Below are 16,233 nucleotides of genomic sequence, written 5' to 3'. Positions count from 1 at the left end.
ATGATTAACTGTCTAGATAAAGTAGGTGACAAACAGCAGTTTAGAAGGCAGAGCTAAAGGGCAGTAAGAGAGTGAAGAGTGAAAAAAAGAAAACAAAAGGACTCTAAGAAGCAGCAAGGCAAGTCAGCTTGTTCGTTTCTTATTAGGATTATTTCCAAATGGAGGAGACTAGTGAACAGCCCAAGAAGATTGAACTGAATGATGGCAACTTGATGCCACTGCTGGGCCTAGGGACATGGAAGGGAAAGGTAACATTACATTTCTCTCATGTGCATGCTAAAAAGGAGGATCTGTACATGGTTCTCATTATAAGATACAACTATCTAAAGATATAAAACTGTTTAAACAAATCCTGATTCATGCTGTTTCCCTAAAATGGTGGGCAACAATAAAACACTATGATTTAGAAACAATGACTGATCTCTCTCTCTCTTTCTCTCTCTCTCTCTCTCTCAACTCAAGGCTAATTGTGTGTTCTTGCAGTAACCTATGTATTGTATTAAAAGTATGCCACCATAATTAAAAAATATGAAAATAATTCACCTTCCAGACTCGTTAGTGGACATTAGGGCTTCCAGTTTCATAAACTTCTTTAAAAAGGGCTAATGGCAAATCGCCAGTTCATAATATAAATATGGGGCGCCACAGCTTCGCATCTTCAGGGTCGAGGGTTCGAGTCCTGCCGTGGGTCTGTGTGCTTGGGTTTAATTGTTTAATAGTTTGGTATGGATTCCCAATTTTTAAAGAAATCCTTACAATACTATATCATAAGGGGAGAACATGCAAACTCCATGCACCCAATCCTGCACAATTATTTTATATATATATATATATATATATATATATATATATATATATATATATATATATATATATATATATATATATATATATATATATTTAAATTATGTTAATTCAAGTGTAAACTTTAAATAAAAACAGAGCATGCTGTATGCTGGATTGTGGAAAATGGAAAAACTATAAGTTAAGTTAAGCCTTTATTTGTCACATATACATTACAGCACAGTAAAATTCCTTCTTCGCATATCCCAGCGTAACTGGGGTCAGAGCGCAGGGTCAGCCATGATACAGTAGAGCGCCCCTTGAGAAGATAGGGTTAAGGGCCTTGCTCAAGGGCAACAGTGGCAACATGGTGGAGCTAGGGATCGAACCACCAATCTTCCGATCAGTAACTCAGTGCCTTAGCCCTCTGAGCCACCACTGCCCATATGTCCCTAGTGAAACTGCAAATGTAAATTTCAATTTAAGTTGTATTTATTTGCATAGCATATCTACCATTAAATATTGTCACATCTTGTGCATGCCTCCTAAAATTCTACATATAAATTGAAACATGTATACATTTTAGCTCTATCAATCCGTTTGAAAAAGTTGGAAGGGGACGATGACAGGGGAAAAAAACCCCGCTGAAATAACAATAGGAAAAAACCTTGTGGGGAACCAGACTCAAAAAGGAAACCCATCCTTATTTGGATGATATCAGATAACACAAGCATAATTACATGCTCTTTTTTGTTTTGTTTGTTTTCTGTAAGATCAAAAAAACAGAAAATGTGTTAAGGTAAAAAAGTTTACTGATGTACGAAAACTGTCACATCAATTTCAGTGCTAAAACCAATCCAGTGACAGCAGTCGCAAGTCAAACAGGGAAAAAGAAATCATGAATATTAAGTGAAACCATTTTCAGCAACAAATAGCAGGGTAAAGCAGGAAGCTAGGAGGGCCTGATTTGAAGTTCAAAACCTTAAAGTTATTTTAATCCTCTAAAGGGTCTATGTAGTGCCATACAGCAGTGGTTTAACAGTCAAATAGGGTTTCAAGTTTAATTTCTTTATCAAGTTTAAACGTAATAAACCTCTATAAAAACATTTATGAATGCTATTGTCTTATAGTGCATCCTTTGTGTTAAAGGTTTTATCTACAGTGCAATCATGTTAGATTAAAAAAAGGTTTTAAATAAAAAGATTTAACAAGGCCAAAAACACAGTCAGATGTACAGGCTATAAAAATACATTGTGAATGACTCTCCTAAAATCAACCTTTGGCCCTTAATATTTAATGAAACAGTGTGATGGAAGCATGCAATCCGAGTTTACCAGTTGAAAGTAATCCTAGAGATGGTGTTCTAAGCTTATAGCATTTTTCTTCCTTCAAACATGGCAAGTCAAGTTGATGCCAAAAAGCAAAATTTTGGTCTCATCTGACCACAGCACTTTTTCTAAGTTTTTCTCTGCTCATTGGCAAACTTCTGATGGCCCTGGGGTGATTTATAGTGATTTATTCGCTTTTTTGCGAATAATCACTCCAACAAACTTCTTGCTGATGGTCCTGAAGCTCATTCCAGCCTTGTGCAGGTTTACAATCTTGTCCCTGACGTCCCTTGACAGCACTTTACGTGATTAAGTGGACAGGTGTTTTTTTATAAACATAACAAGTTGTTCTTAGGAGCACCTTCTTAAATTAATCTGTGTAGTACAAGAGCACATAACCAGTCTGTGGGAGCCAGAAAGAATCAACTATTTATTTTATTTACTGAAAAGCACCTTAATTTATAACATTTATATAATGTAGTTTTTCTGATTGATATTCTGCCTGAAATCTTTAAAATAAACCTGTGATAACAAATTATAGATTATTCACTTATTTGTAAGTGTTCATACTTACAAAATCTACAGATCAAATTACTATTTTCCCCACTGTAACTTTGTCTTATGAAACAGTCTGAACTGTAAACTGTTTCATTACATGATCATCAGAACAAAAGCCCAGAATTGTGCCAGGGTGCAGCTGAGACAGCTATAGCTGCTGGTTACCGTCACTTGAACACGGCCTACTGTTATGAAAATGAGGTGGAGCTGGGGAAGGCGATCCGTTCCAAAATCCAGCAAGGCATCATTAGGCGCCAGGACATGTTCATCGTCAGTAAGGTGAGTCTTTGTAACATAAATCTTCTGTAGCTGCTGGAAGGAAAAAGCGAATAAAACATCATAATGCCTTAAAAAACATAGCACAAATTCCTTTAATCTCTAGTCCTTGAATGCTGCTGCTGTGGCATAAACATTTGGTGACACTTTCCTGTCTTCTTGAGTCATTGTTGTTGTGTAATAATTAGACATAATTGCTTCACCTCAGTAAACAAACATCTCCATTTTGATGTGTGCAGTTGTGGTGTACTCATTATGCTCCTAAGGACATCCCGCTCTGCCTGAATAAATCTCTCAGTGACCTGCAACTCGACTACCTCGACCTGTATCTGGTGCACTTTCCTGTGGCTCTACAGGTTAAAACTGTATTCATCCATATTTGGTCAGAAATGAGGACATTTTATGTGTATTATTTACACTAATGTGAGGAACATCTGTCATAGCACAACTAAAACCATTATTACACATTGGAAAGAATATGGTACAAAAGAAGACCATTGGTAAATAAATAAAAAGTGGGATGGCATTAACCAGATACACCAATGCTAACACTTGGTAAAAGCACCACCAGGCTTCACCTTTTAAATAGTGCTTTAAGACCCATAAGCACTGATAAAAAGTAGCTAACCAACTGTTTAAGTTTTAAAATGTTTAACTTGTCATGTATTTTGTAAATTATGTTTATTAACTGATTATGAAAGAAATTAATCAGTCTTTAGCTATCATATTAACATTAGAATCAGCCACTAACGATAATTTCTTTCCTGCAGAAAGTGAATAATGAGATGCTTCCAATGAAAGATGGAAAGTTGCTCTTATCAGATATTGATTATGTGGACATGTGGAAGGTAAGAAATGAAATCTGTGATGTAAAAACAGAAAACCATCAAACACACACATACCGAATAAGACTGTAGCTACACTGTGTTTTTGAACATGGCAGGGGATGGAAGCCCTGAAGCTCTCTGGAAAAGTTAAGAGCATTGGCGTGTCCAACTTCTCAATCCAACAGCTGGAAAGGCTGCTGTCTGTGGCTAAAATCCCACCAGCTGTCAATGAGGTAGTGACAATTTTAAAAGATGATGTATAGGTTATTCGCCAGTGTACGGATTTCAGTTACCGAGTTATCACAGTTAATTAATCTGTAGTATATTTTGGTCTGCAGGTGGAGCTTCATCCCTACTATGTGCAGTCTGATTTGATTAAATATTGTAAATCAAAGAACATCGCTCTCACAGCCTACAGTCCCCTTGGCTCACCAGAGAAGCCCGAAGAGTAGTGAGTACATATTAATCACCAACCTGACATTGAATCTAATTTGCTTAAACTATATTTATTTTTCATATGAACATTCATTGGCTTCTGGGGTAAATCTAACTTTCCCACAATTCTGTAGTCATCAAGGAGACAAGGATCCTGAAAAGCTGCTAGAGGATCCGGTGGTTGCAGAAATCGCCGCAAAACACAAACGAACTCCTGCCCAGGTCGGGTATCCTCACACAGCTGGAACATGATATTTGTGTGCACGTAACAGCCACTAAACACCATGAACCTTCAATGTTTTGCAGATTTTGCTGAGGTATCACATTGAACAGAATATTGCAGTGATTCCAAAAAGCGTTAAACCCAATGAAATTCTGGAGAACACAAAGGTAATCCAGTCCTCTAGATTCAGTGTGAAGTTCACACTGAAAGTCATATGGCAAGTCATTTGGTCGTCCCAAATAGTCATTTTTGTTTATTACACAGGAAACGAAGCACTGGTCCTGATGTGATTTTATGATAAAATTAAGGATTCATTATATTGTATTGTTTTTAAAATCGCATAAATTTAGAAATTAATGTCAGGGTAATAAAAATTAGGAAGCCAAAACAATCTATGCAGTTACAGGCAACTGTATAGAGTGCATATATAGAAATAATATACTGGTTTAATTATTTTTATCATAATAAAAGATATGAATACCATGCCAGCTTTATTACACTTTATCTTTGTTGCTATTAATATGTGAAATTTTACTTTCACTTACTAGTTACACTTCTTTGATACCTGGCTGGGCAAATAAAATTACAGTAGAACCTTTGATTGCGAGTAACTAGGTCTGCAAGTGCTTGGCAAGACGAGCAAAATTTGAGAATAAATTTTAACTTAATAAATGAGCGAGGTGATATATGAATAGTACACATCACAACTGAGCCAATTTTTTTCTCGAGTGCTACAGGCTTATGGGTTATCGTCTCCCATGCACTTGTGTCACTCGTATAGTCAACATCCATGCACATGTACTGGTTATTATAACATTGTGACCACGTGTGTGTGTGTGTGTGTGTGTGTGTGTGTGTGTGTGTGTGTGTGTGTGTGTGTGCGCACATAAAACAAAACAAAACCATGTCATTAGAGAGAATCCGTGTTAAAGATTCATTTTCCAGAGTCTCTGTCAGAAATCAGTGATTCTGTTAGTTTGTATGTGTGTGTGTGTGTGTGTGTGTGTGTGCACACAATTGTCAGTAGAGAGGTTAGTTGTTAAAGAATTTTCCTGACACAGCAGTGTTTCTGTTACACTAATGGAAACTCGGCTCAGTTCGGATTTTTTTCAATGATAAAGTGCTGGTAAATTTGTTTTATTAACTTGTATTACTATTTACATATTAACTTGTATTAATTATTATATGAATATTTTTGGATTGTGGAACGAATCATTTGGGTTTCTTTTTTTTCAAATAGGGAAAAGCGCTTTGATATAACAGTGATTTAATATACAAGCATGCTTCCAGAACAAATTATGCTCGCAATCTATGTTTTAACATGTATTTCTTTATTTTATCTGCCTAAACCTTCCTGACTTTTCATGAGAACATTTGTGTTTGAAAGATATTAAAGAAGAAAATAACAGAAAACAGTTTTAGGTTTGGCTTTATAACGATAACCACTGGCAATCAATGTCAGAACTTTTTTTACTTTTACGTTAAATTTTTATGCAAATACCCTGCAGGTTGGTTTAGACATAAAGAGTATTTTAAAATAAAGCCATTTAACGTGCAATTTCAGATCTTTGATTTCTGCCTGGATGCGGAGGATATGAGTGCGCTCAGGTCTCTAAACCGTGGCTGGAAGGCCTACATCTTTAAAGAGTAAGAGTAAACACACGGCTCACTGTGATTGTAATCTAATAGCTGTTTTAACATAACAGCCCAAAAATGAAAACATATTAATGTGTTAATTATGGTATTTTAACTTTTTTTTGCCCAGGTTCAAATCTCATCCTAACTACCCCTTTAAATGAAAGGTTGTTAAGGCTGGATACATAAGACTTACAGATGCTGACTGTATCTCATTGTGGGTGCTTCAAACCAGAAACATTTAAGTTGTTTAATAAATCATCTGACATTGTTGGAGTCTGTCTATGTGACAAACTTTCTTTGTAATAAACACAAAAAAAGTAAATTGAATTAAGCCTCAGAGAGGTTTTTTTTTAAAACAAGATGGAGCACATCTTTTCAGCACAAGCTCGGGTAACACACCATGTTTCTCCTATAGCACGGAATAACCCTAAACCATCAGATTCCAACTTGATTCAGCTCAATTCATACCCCCATAAGCAGCCTATAAATACTGATACGTTATCAAAAGCTTTTGAGCTTCCCTGTGCTCACAGGTGAAACCTCCCATCACATAGATCTTACCGTCCCATACAGCAACAGCTGCTCCACTGTGGCGGGCAGTGACGCCATGCAGTGCCATCTGGTAGTCTTTGTGTGTGGTGCCTGCGTGACTAATAAGTTAACCTAAAGGAGGAATCATAAAAACAAAATGAGTTATGACCCTTGCAAGCAAACTATGTCCTTAATTCTATTCTGTTAAATAATAAAGACAAAGACCTTGGGAGGCCTGCTACATAGCTCCTCCACCAGATGGTAGACTTCAACAGATGATCAAGCACCGCTTTCATTGCGTCCCCCTGACAGCAATCACACAGTCTCCCATCAACTCGATGCTGGTTCATACTGGTAAGTAAAATGAAAGATTTAGAAACTACAGTATTATGTTACAGATAAATAAATTCAGCAAGTTTGGAGGAATGTAGCTGTTTTGAAAATTAAAATCAAACACAGTCTGCCAAAATATATGGAAACCCTAAAACCCTACAGGTTAATTCACGCGAAAGAATTCCAGAATATTCTGTAATAACAGTGGCCGAGGAGTGCAAAACAAAATAACAAAACCAAAAACAGTAACAAATTAAAAGAACAAAATAACAAAATGAAAACAAAATGACTAATTTAAAAACCAAATAAATCCAAAACATGAATAAAACAAAAAACAAAACTACAAAATTGAAAACAATATAACATCCAATCAGTGATAAGAATTTAATTTGCAAACTATACCTACTTTTTCCGGTTTGAGTGAATTGTTGTTGTGTTTTTTTATTTGGATTTTGTTTCTGGATATGTCATTGTGTTTTCGTTGTTGTTATAATGTATTCGGTTTTGTTATTTTGTTTTTGAATTTGTTATTTTGTGTTCAGTTTTGTTGTTTTGTTTTGCACTTCTCAGCCACCTTAAATAATTCTTGCTAGGAAAAAGCAATCTGAACAAAACGACACAGAACGTGCTCCTCAGGATATAAAGCTTTTAAACATGCTGGAATGCCAGAGTGAGTCAGACTTATAAGGTACAGTGGGTGCCAGGCATCACAATTTGGCCCTTTAAGTCACCTAAATCCTTATGCTTGTCCACTATTTCTGCTTCCAAAACATCAACTTCAGGAAAAAACGTTCGCTTGATGCCTAATATATCCCACCCACTTCCAGCTGGCCGTTGTAACACGCTATTGAAAATGTATTGTGGGCTGTAATGGTTGGGCAAATCAGATCAACTCTAAATCTTGTTTGATGTTCCCAGGCTGCAGTGGTCAGGACATACCAAAGGTGATCCAAGGAAGGAAAACTCGTGACAGGGTCATGGGTGGCCATGGCTCACTAATGCACAAGAGGAGTGAAGGCTAGTCTGTGTAGTCCCATACAATAAACTAGAGAGAGAAAGTATGTGTGCGTCTGTGTGTGTGAGTGTGTGTAAAAGGGAGAGAGAGAGAGAGAAAGAGAGAGAGAAAAGTTAAATGATTAACTATCTAAATAAAGTAGGCGACAAACAGCAGTTTAGAAGGGAGTGGTAAAGAGCAGTAAAAGAGTGAAGAGTGAAAAACAGAAAACAAAAAGACTAAGAAGCAGCAAGGCAAGTAAGCTTGTTCGTTTCTTATTAGGATTATTTCCATATGGAGGAAACTAGTGAACAGCCCAAGAAGATAAAACTGAATGATGGCAACTTGATGCCACTGCTGGGCCTAGGGACATGGAAGGGAAAGGTAACATTACATTTCTCTAATGTGCATGCTGAAAATAGGATCTGTACATGGTTCTCATTATAGGATACAACTATGTATAGATAATCCTATCACGAGCTATAAAACTGCTTAAACAAATCCTGATTCATGCTGTCTTTCAAAAATAGTGGACGACAATAAAAACACTTTAAAAAACAATTTAGAAGAAATGACTGAATTTCTCTCTCTCTCAACTCAAGGAAATGCAGTAACCTACAGTATGTGTTCTAGTAAATGATGCCTTAAAAATTTAAAATAAAATGAAAATATGACACTTTACAGACTCTTTAGTGGTCGTTAAGGTTTTCACCTTCATAAGTTCCTTTAAAAAGAGCTAATGGCAAATCGTCATGGGGCAGCACAGGGGTGTACTGGTTAGCACTGTGGCTTCGCATCTCCAAGGGTTTGATATCTACCTGATGTACTGTTTTATAAAATGGTATAGATTCCCAATTATCATTGTTCTCAAGTGGCTACAATAGATTGCTTGGTTATAGGCTTATAAGGATATTTAAAGAATTTTTAAATTCTGTGCAATTCATTAATAATTCATTTCCTATATTGCTTAATATGTACAAGCAATAGTCACAAGGCTCTGGAGCCTATCCAAGGGGACTTTGGGCACGAGGCAGGGTACACCCCAATTCATGCAGGGCACACACACATACACACACACACCCTACAGACAATTTGGAAATTGCAAATTAGTCCACTCTGCATGTCTTTAAATTGTGGAAGGAAACCGCAAAGCACAGGGCAAACTGTATACAAACTCTTTGCACCCAAGTCTGCACAATTATTGCAAATATTTTCTAAATAAAGTTAGAATTCAAAACGGAGCATGCAGTAGGCTGGATTGTGGAAAAGTGGAAAACTTTATGTCTCAATTGAAACTGCAAATGAAAAATTTTAATTCAAGTCGTATTTATTTGTATAGCATATGTATCATTGAACATTGTCACATAGCAGCTTTACAAAAATAATTTTACTCATAAATTAAAAAATATATACATTTTAGCTCTATCAGTTCGTTTGAGAAAGCTGGAAGGACGATGGCAAGGGGGGAAAAATCCCTGGATATGACAATAGGAAAAAACCTTGTGAGGAACCAGACTCAAAAGGAAACCCATCGTCATTTGGATGATATCAGATAAGATAAGCATAAGTACATGCTCCCTTTAATTTTGTTTTCTGTAAGGTCAAAAATGTAGTAAATGTGTTAAGGTAACAAAGTTACTTTATGTTGAGGCTACCAATTTTTTACTGACTACAAAACAGTTCGCATCAATTTCAGTGCTGAAACCAATTCAGTGACAGCAGTTGCAAGTCAAACAGGGAAAAAAAAATTTCATAAATATTAATGGAAACCATTCTCAGTTATAATTTTTTAAGCAACAAAGAGCAGAGTAAAGCAGGAAGCTAAGAAAAGCTGATTTTAAGCCAAAACCCTAAAAGTTATTTTTATTCTTCTAAAGGGTCTATGTAGTGCCATAAAGCAGTGGTTTTACTGTCAAATAGGGTTCCAAGTAGAATTTCTTTATCAAGTTACTTACTAAAGTTACTAAACATCTATAAAACCTTTTAGGAAGGCTGTGTAAATAGTTTTATCTACAGTGCAATCTATGTTAGATAAAAAAAAAAAGGTTTAAATAAAAAAATTTAACAAGGCCAAAAACACAGTTAGATGTATAATAATAATACATGGATGTGCAATTCATGCAATTAGATGTAGCAATAAAAATACAATGTGAATGAGTCTCCTAAAATCAACCTTTGGCCCTAAATATTTAATGAAACCATGTGATGGAAGCATGCAATCTGAGTTTACCAGTTGAAAGTTCGGACACACCTAATCAGTCAAGGGGATTTATCTTGTAAAACAGTTCATTCATTTTATGAATATAAAATGTCTATAAAATTCATGAGAAAATTGGGAAGAGTGTGCAAAGCTGTTATTTAAGCAATAGGTAGCATATTTGAGGATCAAAACTATATTTGTTTGTTTACACTTTTTTGTCCTTATTACATAATTTTATGTGTAGTTATATTTTAATGCCTAAAGCATTTTTCTACAGTTTATAAAAAATAAAGAAAAACCCTCAAATAGACGATACTGTGGCCTTGAACCTCCAAGGTTGAGGATTCAATTCCCAACTCGGGTCTGGGTGAGATGGCATGTTCTCCCTGTGCTTGGTGGGTTTTCTCCAGGTATTTCGATTTCCTCCCACAGTTGACTGTGGAAGTTGTTAACTGGCGTTCCCAAATTGGCCATACTCTGTGTGTGCGTGTGTGTGTGTATACCCAGAAAAGGATTGGCACCCTGGTGTACCTCGCCTTATGTGCCAAGTCTCTAGACCCCCCATGACCCTGTACATAGGATAAGCAGGAAAGAAGAAGAATGAATGAATGAATGATTGATAACCCATGGAGAAGAAGGTGTGTCTAAACTATTGACCAGTCCTGTATTTCTTTCTGTCCTTATACAGTTGGGGGAAATCAATTATTTGATTGCCTGCCGATCCCAACTTACAAAGTAATGAAGGGTCAGAATATTAACCAAAAATCCAGAAAAAGCACATGATATGAATTAAATTTAGGATATGAATTTACATTTCAGTAAGGAAAAATAATTATCTGATCCCCAAGCAAAACGTGACTTATTACTCGGTGGGCAAACCATTGTGGGCAAGCACAGAGGTAAGACGTTCTTTTACAGTAGTTGCTTTCCAGGTTTGCACACATCTCAGGAGGGAGTTTCGTCCATTCTGCTTTACAGATCTTCTTTAAATCCTTAAGTTTTCTTGCCTGTTGCTTGTCTATAAGATTGAGCTCTAGGTCACCTTGACCATGACCTTAATGTGCTTTCTCTTGAGCGACTCCTTTGTTGTCTTGGTGGTATTTTTTTGTTCATTGTCATGCTGGAAGACCCATCCACAACCCATCTTCAGTGTTCTGGCTAAGGGATTTGGCTAAGATTTTGCAATACAAGGTCCCATCCATTAGCCCCTCTGTACAGCAAAGTCTGCCTGTACCTTTTGCAGAGAATCAGCCCAAAAGACTGAATAATGTTTCCACCTCCATGCTTGACTGTAGGGAAATTTATTTTACTCACTGCAAAGCAACTTAATTTATAACATTTATATAATGTGTTTTTTTTTTTTTTAGATTTTTGATTGATATTCTGTCTAAAATCTTTAAAATAAACCTGTGATAACAAATTATAGACCCTTCACTTCTTTGTAAGTGTTCAAACTTGCAAAATCTACAGATCAAATAACTATTTTCCCCACTGTAAGATTGTCTTATGCAACAGTCTGAACTGTAAACTGTTTCATTACATGATCATCAGAACAAAAGCCCAGGATTGTGCCATAGTGCAGCTGAGACAGCTATAGCTGCTGGTTACCGTCACTTGGACACGGCCTACTGTTATGAAAATGAGGTGGAGCTGGGGAAGGCGATCCATTCCAAAATCCAGCAAGGCATCATTAGGCGCCAGGACATGTTCATCGTCAGTAAGGTGAGTCTTTGTAACATTTCCCTGCTGGAAGGGAAAAGTGGATAAAACATCATAATGCCTTAAAAACACAGCACAAATTCCTTTAATTTCTAGTCTTTGAATAGTGCTGCTATAGCATAAACATTTTCCATCTCCATTTTGATCTGTGCAGTTGTGGTGTACTCATTATGCCCCTAAGGACATCCCGCTGTGCCTGAATAAGTCTCTCAGTGACCTGCAACTCGACTACCTGGACCTGTATCTGGTGCACTTTCCTGTGGCTCTACAGGTTGCAAGATAAAACTGTATTCATCCATCTTTGGTCAGAAATGAGGACATTTAAATGTATTATTTACACTTATGTGAGGAACATTTGTCATAGCACAATTAAACCCATTATTACACATTGGAAAGAATATGGTACAAAAGAAGACCATAAATAAAGAAAAAGTGGGACGGCATTAATCAGATACGCCAATGCTAACACTTGGTGATACCACCACCAGGCTTCACCTTTTGAATAGTGCTTTTAGACCAATAAGCTAACCAACTGTTTAAATTTTAAAATGTTTAACTTGTCATGTATACATTTATTAACTGATTATGAAGGAAATTAATCAGTCTTAAGCTATTATATTAACATCAGCCACTAACGATAATTTCTTTCCTGCAGAAAGTGAATGAAGAGATCTTTCCAATGAAAGATGGAAAGTTGCTCTTATCAGATATTGATTATGTGGACGTGTGGAAGGTAAGAAATAAAATCTGTGATGTAAAAAAAACAGAAAGCCATCAAACACACACATATAACAGAAATTAATACTGAAAATGACTGTAGCTACACCGTGTTTTTGAACATGGCAGGGGATGGAAGCCCTGAAGCTCTCTGGAAAAGTTAAGAGCATTGGCGTGTCCAACTTCTCAATCCAACAGCTGGAAAGGCTGCTGTCTGTGGCTAAAATCCCACCAGCTGTCAATGAGGTAGTGACAATTTTAAAAGATGATGTATAGGTTATTCGCCAGTGTACGGATTTCAGTTACCGAGTTATCACAGTTAATTAATCTGTAGTATATTTTGGTCTGCAGGTGGAGCTTCATCCCTACCTTGTGCAGTCTGATTTGATTAAATATTGTAAATCAAAGAACATCGCTCTCACAGCCTACAGTCCCCTTGGCTCACCAGAGAAGCCCGAAGAGTAGTGAGTACATATTAATCACCAACCTGACATTGAATCTAATTTGCTTAAACTATATTTATTTTTCATATGAACATTCATTGGCTTCTGGGGTAAATCTAACTTTCCCACAATTCTGTAGTCATCAAGGAGACAAGGATCCTGAAAAGCTGCTAGAGGATCCGGGGGTTGCAAAAATCGCCGCAAAACACAAACGAACTCCTGCCCAGGTCGGGTATCCTCACACAGCTAGGACATGATATTTGTGTGCATGTAACAGCCACTAAACACCATGAACCTTCAATGTTTTGCAGATTTTGCTGAGGTATCACATTGAACAGAATATTGCAGTGGTTCCAAAAAGCTTTAAACCCAATGAAATTCTGGAGAACACAAAGGTAATCCAGTCCTCTAGATTCAGTGTGAAGTCCAACAAATGGACATTTTTGTTTATTACACAGGAAATGAAGCACTGTTCCAGATTTAATTTTAATATTAAGGATTCATCATATTGTTTTTTAAAATCGCATGAATTTTAAAATTAATGTCAGGGTAATAAAATTTAGGAAGCCAAAACAATCTATGCAGTTACAGGCCACTGTAAAGAGTGCATATATAGAAATAATATACCTGGTCAATTATTTTTATCGGAATGAAAGATATAAATACCATGCCAGCTTTATTACACTTTGTCCTTGTTGCTATTAATATGTGAAATTTTACTTTCACTTACTAGTTTACCTGCCGAGGAAAAGTAGCTCACAGTAGAACCTTGGATTGCGTATAACTTGGTCTGCAGGCGTTTTGCAAGACAAGCAAAATGTGAAAATTAATTGTAACTCAATAAATGAGCGAGGGCTTGATATATGAATAGTACACATCACAATTGAGCCAAATTTTTTCTCTCGTTTGCTACAAGATTATGGGTAATCGTCTCCCATGCTCAGTTTGTGTCACTCCTATAGTCAACATCCGTGCACGTGTACTGGTTATTATAACATTGTGACCACGTGCGTGTGTGTGTGTGTGTGTACACATAAAGCAAAATCAAACCATGTCATTAGGGAGAATCCCTGTTAAAGATTCATTTTCCAGAGTCTCTGTCAGAAATCAGTAATTCTGTTAGTGTGTGTGTGTGTGTGTGCGCACACACAAGTGTCAGTAAAGAGGTTAGTTGTTAAAGAATTTTCCTACTCTGTTGTGATTAATTTCAAAGGTAAAGTGCTTGTTAATTTGTTTTATTTTTACTTTTTATTTTGTATTAATTATTATATGAATATTTTTTATTGTAGAACGAATCATTTGGGGTTTTTTTTTCTAATGGGGAAATTCGCTTTGATATAAGGGTGATTTAATATACAAGCATGCTTCCGGAACGAATTATGCTCGCAATCTCTGTTTTAACTGTATTTCTTTATTTTATGTGCCTAAACCTTTCTGACTTTTTATGACAACATTTGTGTTTGGAAGATATTAAAGAAGAAAATAACATTTAAAATAAAGCCATTTAATGTGCAATTGCAGATCTTTGATTTCTGCCTGGACGCGGAGGATATGAGTGCGCTCAGGTCTCTAAACCGTGGCTGGAAGGCCTACATCTTTAAAGAGTAAGAGTAAACACACGGCTCACTGCAATTCTAAGCTAATAGCTGTTTTAACATAACAGCCAAAAAATGAAAACATATTAATGTGTTAATAATGGTATTTTAATTTTTTTTGCCCATGCAGGTTCAAATCTCATCCTAACTACCCCTTTAACTGAAAGGTCCTTAAGGATGGATACATAAGACTTACAGATGCTGACTGTATTTTATTGTGGGTGCTTCAATCCAGAAACATTTAAGTTGTTTAATAAATCGCCTGACAATGTTGTTGTCTGTCTTTGTGACAAAATGGCTCTTTGATAAACACAATGATAAATTAAGCCTCAGAGATGTTTTTTTTTTAAACAAGATGGAGCACACCTTTTTAGCCCAAGCTTGAGTGACACACCATGTTACTCCTATAGCACAGAATAACCCTAAACAGTAAATGATTGAAAACGCACATCACACCTTCAGATGTAACCACCAGATTCCAACTTGATTCAGCTCAATTCAGACAAAGTCCTCCATAAGCAGCCTACAAATACTGATATGGGGCACATTATCAAACCGTTGCTTTTGCGCTTCCATGTGCTCACAGGTGTAGCCTCCCATCATATAGATCTTACCGTCCTATACAGAAAAAGCTGCTTTGCTGTTCAGGTAGCAATGACGCCATGCAGTGCCAGCCTTGAGCCAGCGTCATGGCCTGCCGCTCTGTTCACATGTCGCTGGGGCTTGGGTTATAACTGAGCATGTCGCATCGGTAAGGTCTGATCTGGTAGTCTTGGCCTCCTGAGAGGTACACTACATCTTTGTGTGTGGTGCCTACGTGACAATAAGTTAACCTAAAGGAGGAATCATAGAAACAGAATGAGTTATTACCCTTGCAAGCGAACTATGTCCTTAATTCTATTCTGTTAAATAATAAAGACAAAGACCTTGAGAGGCCTGCTACATAGCTCCAGTAGTCCTCCACCGGATGGTAGACTTCAACAGATGATCAAGCACCGCTTTCATTGCGTCCCCCGACAGCAATCATACAATCTCCCATCCACTCAAGCTGGTTCATACTGGTAAGTGAAGTGGAAAGATTTAGAAACTACAGTATTATGTTACAGATAAATAAAGTCAGCAAGTTTGGAGGAATGTAGCTGCTTTGAAAATCTAAATCAAACCCAGTCTGCCAAAATATATGGAAACCCTAAAACCCTACAGGTTAATTCACTCAAAGGAGTTCCAAAATATTCTGTAATAACTTCTCAGTGGCCGAGAAGTGCAAAACAAAATAACAAAACCGAAAACAATAACAAATTTAAAAACAAAATAACACCAAAAATTAAAATAACATAACCAAAAACAAAACGATAAAACTGAAAACAATATAACAAATTAGAAAATACAACAACAAATCCAGATACAAAATACCAAATGAGAAAACACAACGTCAATTTAGTCAAACCGGAAAAGGTAGGTATAGTTTGCGAATGAAATTCTTAATTCTGATTGGATGAGACATCTGTCACTTTAATTGACTAATCAGCGGTAAGAATCAACACGCCTACGTGTGGTTTGCAAATAAAATTCTTATTGCTAATCTTTAGTGGCAGATGTCTTGTCCAATCAGCGGTAAGGATGTAATTCGCAA

General features: G+C 36.6%; 2 protein-coding genes across 2 annotated transcripts; both read left to right on the top strand.

Moving 5' to 3' along the window:
• Positions 1–6,395, top strand: zgc:56622 (uncharacterized protein LOC326033 homolog). The gene is made up of 10 exons (XM_053500675.1): positions 1–248; positions 2,778–2,948; positions 3,185–3,301; positions 3,716–3,793; positions 3,889–4,005; positions 4,111–4,223; positions 4,342–4,429; positions 4,514–4,597; positions 5,995–6,077; positions 6,196–6,395. Exons 1-10 carry the CDS (start codon positions 159–161, stop codon positions 6,227–6,229), a joined length of 975 nt encoding a protein of 324 aa, XP_053356650.1. The 5' UTR covers positions 1–158; the 3' UTR covers positions 6,230–6,395.
• Positions 6,396–7,665: 1,270 nt separating this feature from the next.
• Positions 7,666–14,926, top strand: LOC128527979 (aldo-keto reductase family 1 member B7-like). Its single transcript, XM_053500674.1, has 10 exons — positions 7,666–8,310; positions 11,678–11,848; positions 12,000–12,116; positions 12,501–12,578; positions 12,692–12,808; positions 12,914–13,026; positions 13,145–13,232; positions 13,317–13,400; positions 14,527–14,609; positions 14,731–14,926. Exons 1-10 carry the CDS (start codon positions 8,221–8,223, stop codon positions 14,762–14,764), a joined length of 975 nt encoding a protein of 324 aa, XP_053356649.1. The 5' UTR covers positions 7,666–8,220; the 3' UTR covers positions 14,765–14,926.
• Positions 14,927–16,233: the final 1,307 nt, after the last annotated feature.

The sequence above is a fragment of the Clarias gariepinus genome, chromosome 7 (genome assembly GCF_024256425.1).
Source record: "Clarias gariepinus isolate MV-2021 ecotype Netherlands chromosome 7, CGAR_prim_01v2, whole genome shotgun sequence".
NCBI lineage: Eukaryota > Metazoa > Chordata > Actinopteri > Siluriformes > Clariidae > Clarias > Clarias gariepinus.
This window is presented reverse-complemented; position numbering and strand designations above follow the sequence as displayed.

What these genes read in the sequence shown, in the direction of transcription:
- zgc:56622 (XM_053500675.1), top strand. Translation starts at nt 159, where the DNA reads ATGGAGGAGACTAGTGAACAGCCCAAGAAGATTGAACTGAATGATGGC. An exon ending in TCCCACCAGCTGTCAATGAG is followed by an intron (nt 4,006 to 4,110) that starts GTAGTGACAATT and finishes TTTGGTCTGCAG; the next exon opens with GTGGAGCTTCATCCCTACTA. An exon ending in AAATTCTGGAGAACACAAAG is followed by an intron (nt 4,598 to 5,994) that starts GTAATCCAGTCC and finishes GTGCAATTTCAG; the next exon opens with ATCTTTGATTTCTGCCTGGA.
- LOC128527979 (XM_053500674.1), top strand. Translation starts at nt 8,221, where the DNA reads ATGGAGGAAACTAGTGAACAGCCCAAGAAGATAAAACTGAATGATGGC. An exon ending in TAGGGACATGGAAGGGAAAG is followed by an intron (nt 8,311 to 11,677) that starts GTAACATTACAT and finishes CATGATCATCAG; the next exon opens with AACAAAAGCCCAGGATTGTG. An exon ending in AAATTCTGGAGAACACAAAG is followed by an intron (nt 13,401 to 14,526) that starts GTAATCCAGTCC and finishes GTGCAATTGCAG; the next exon opens with ATCTTTGATTTCTGCCTGGA.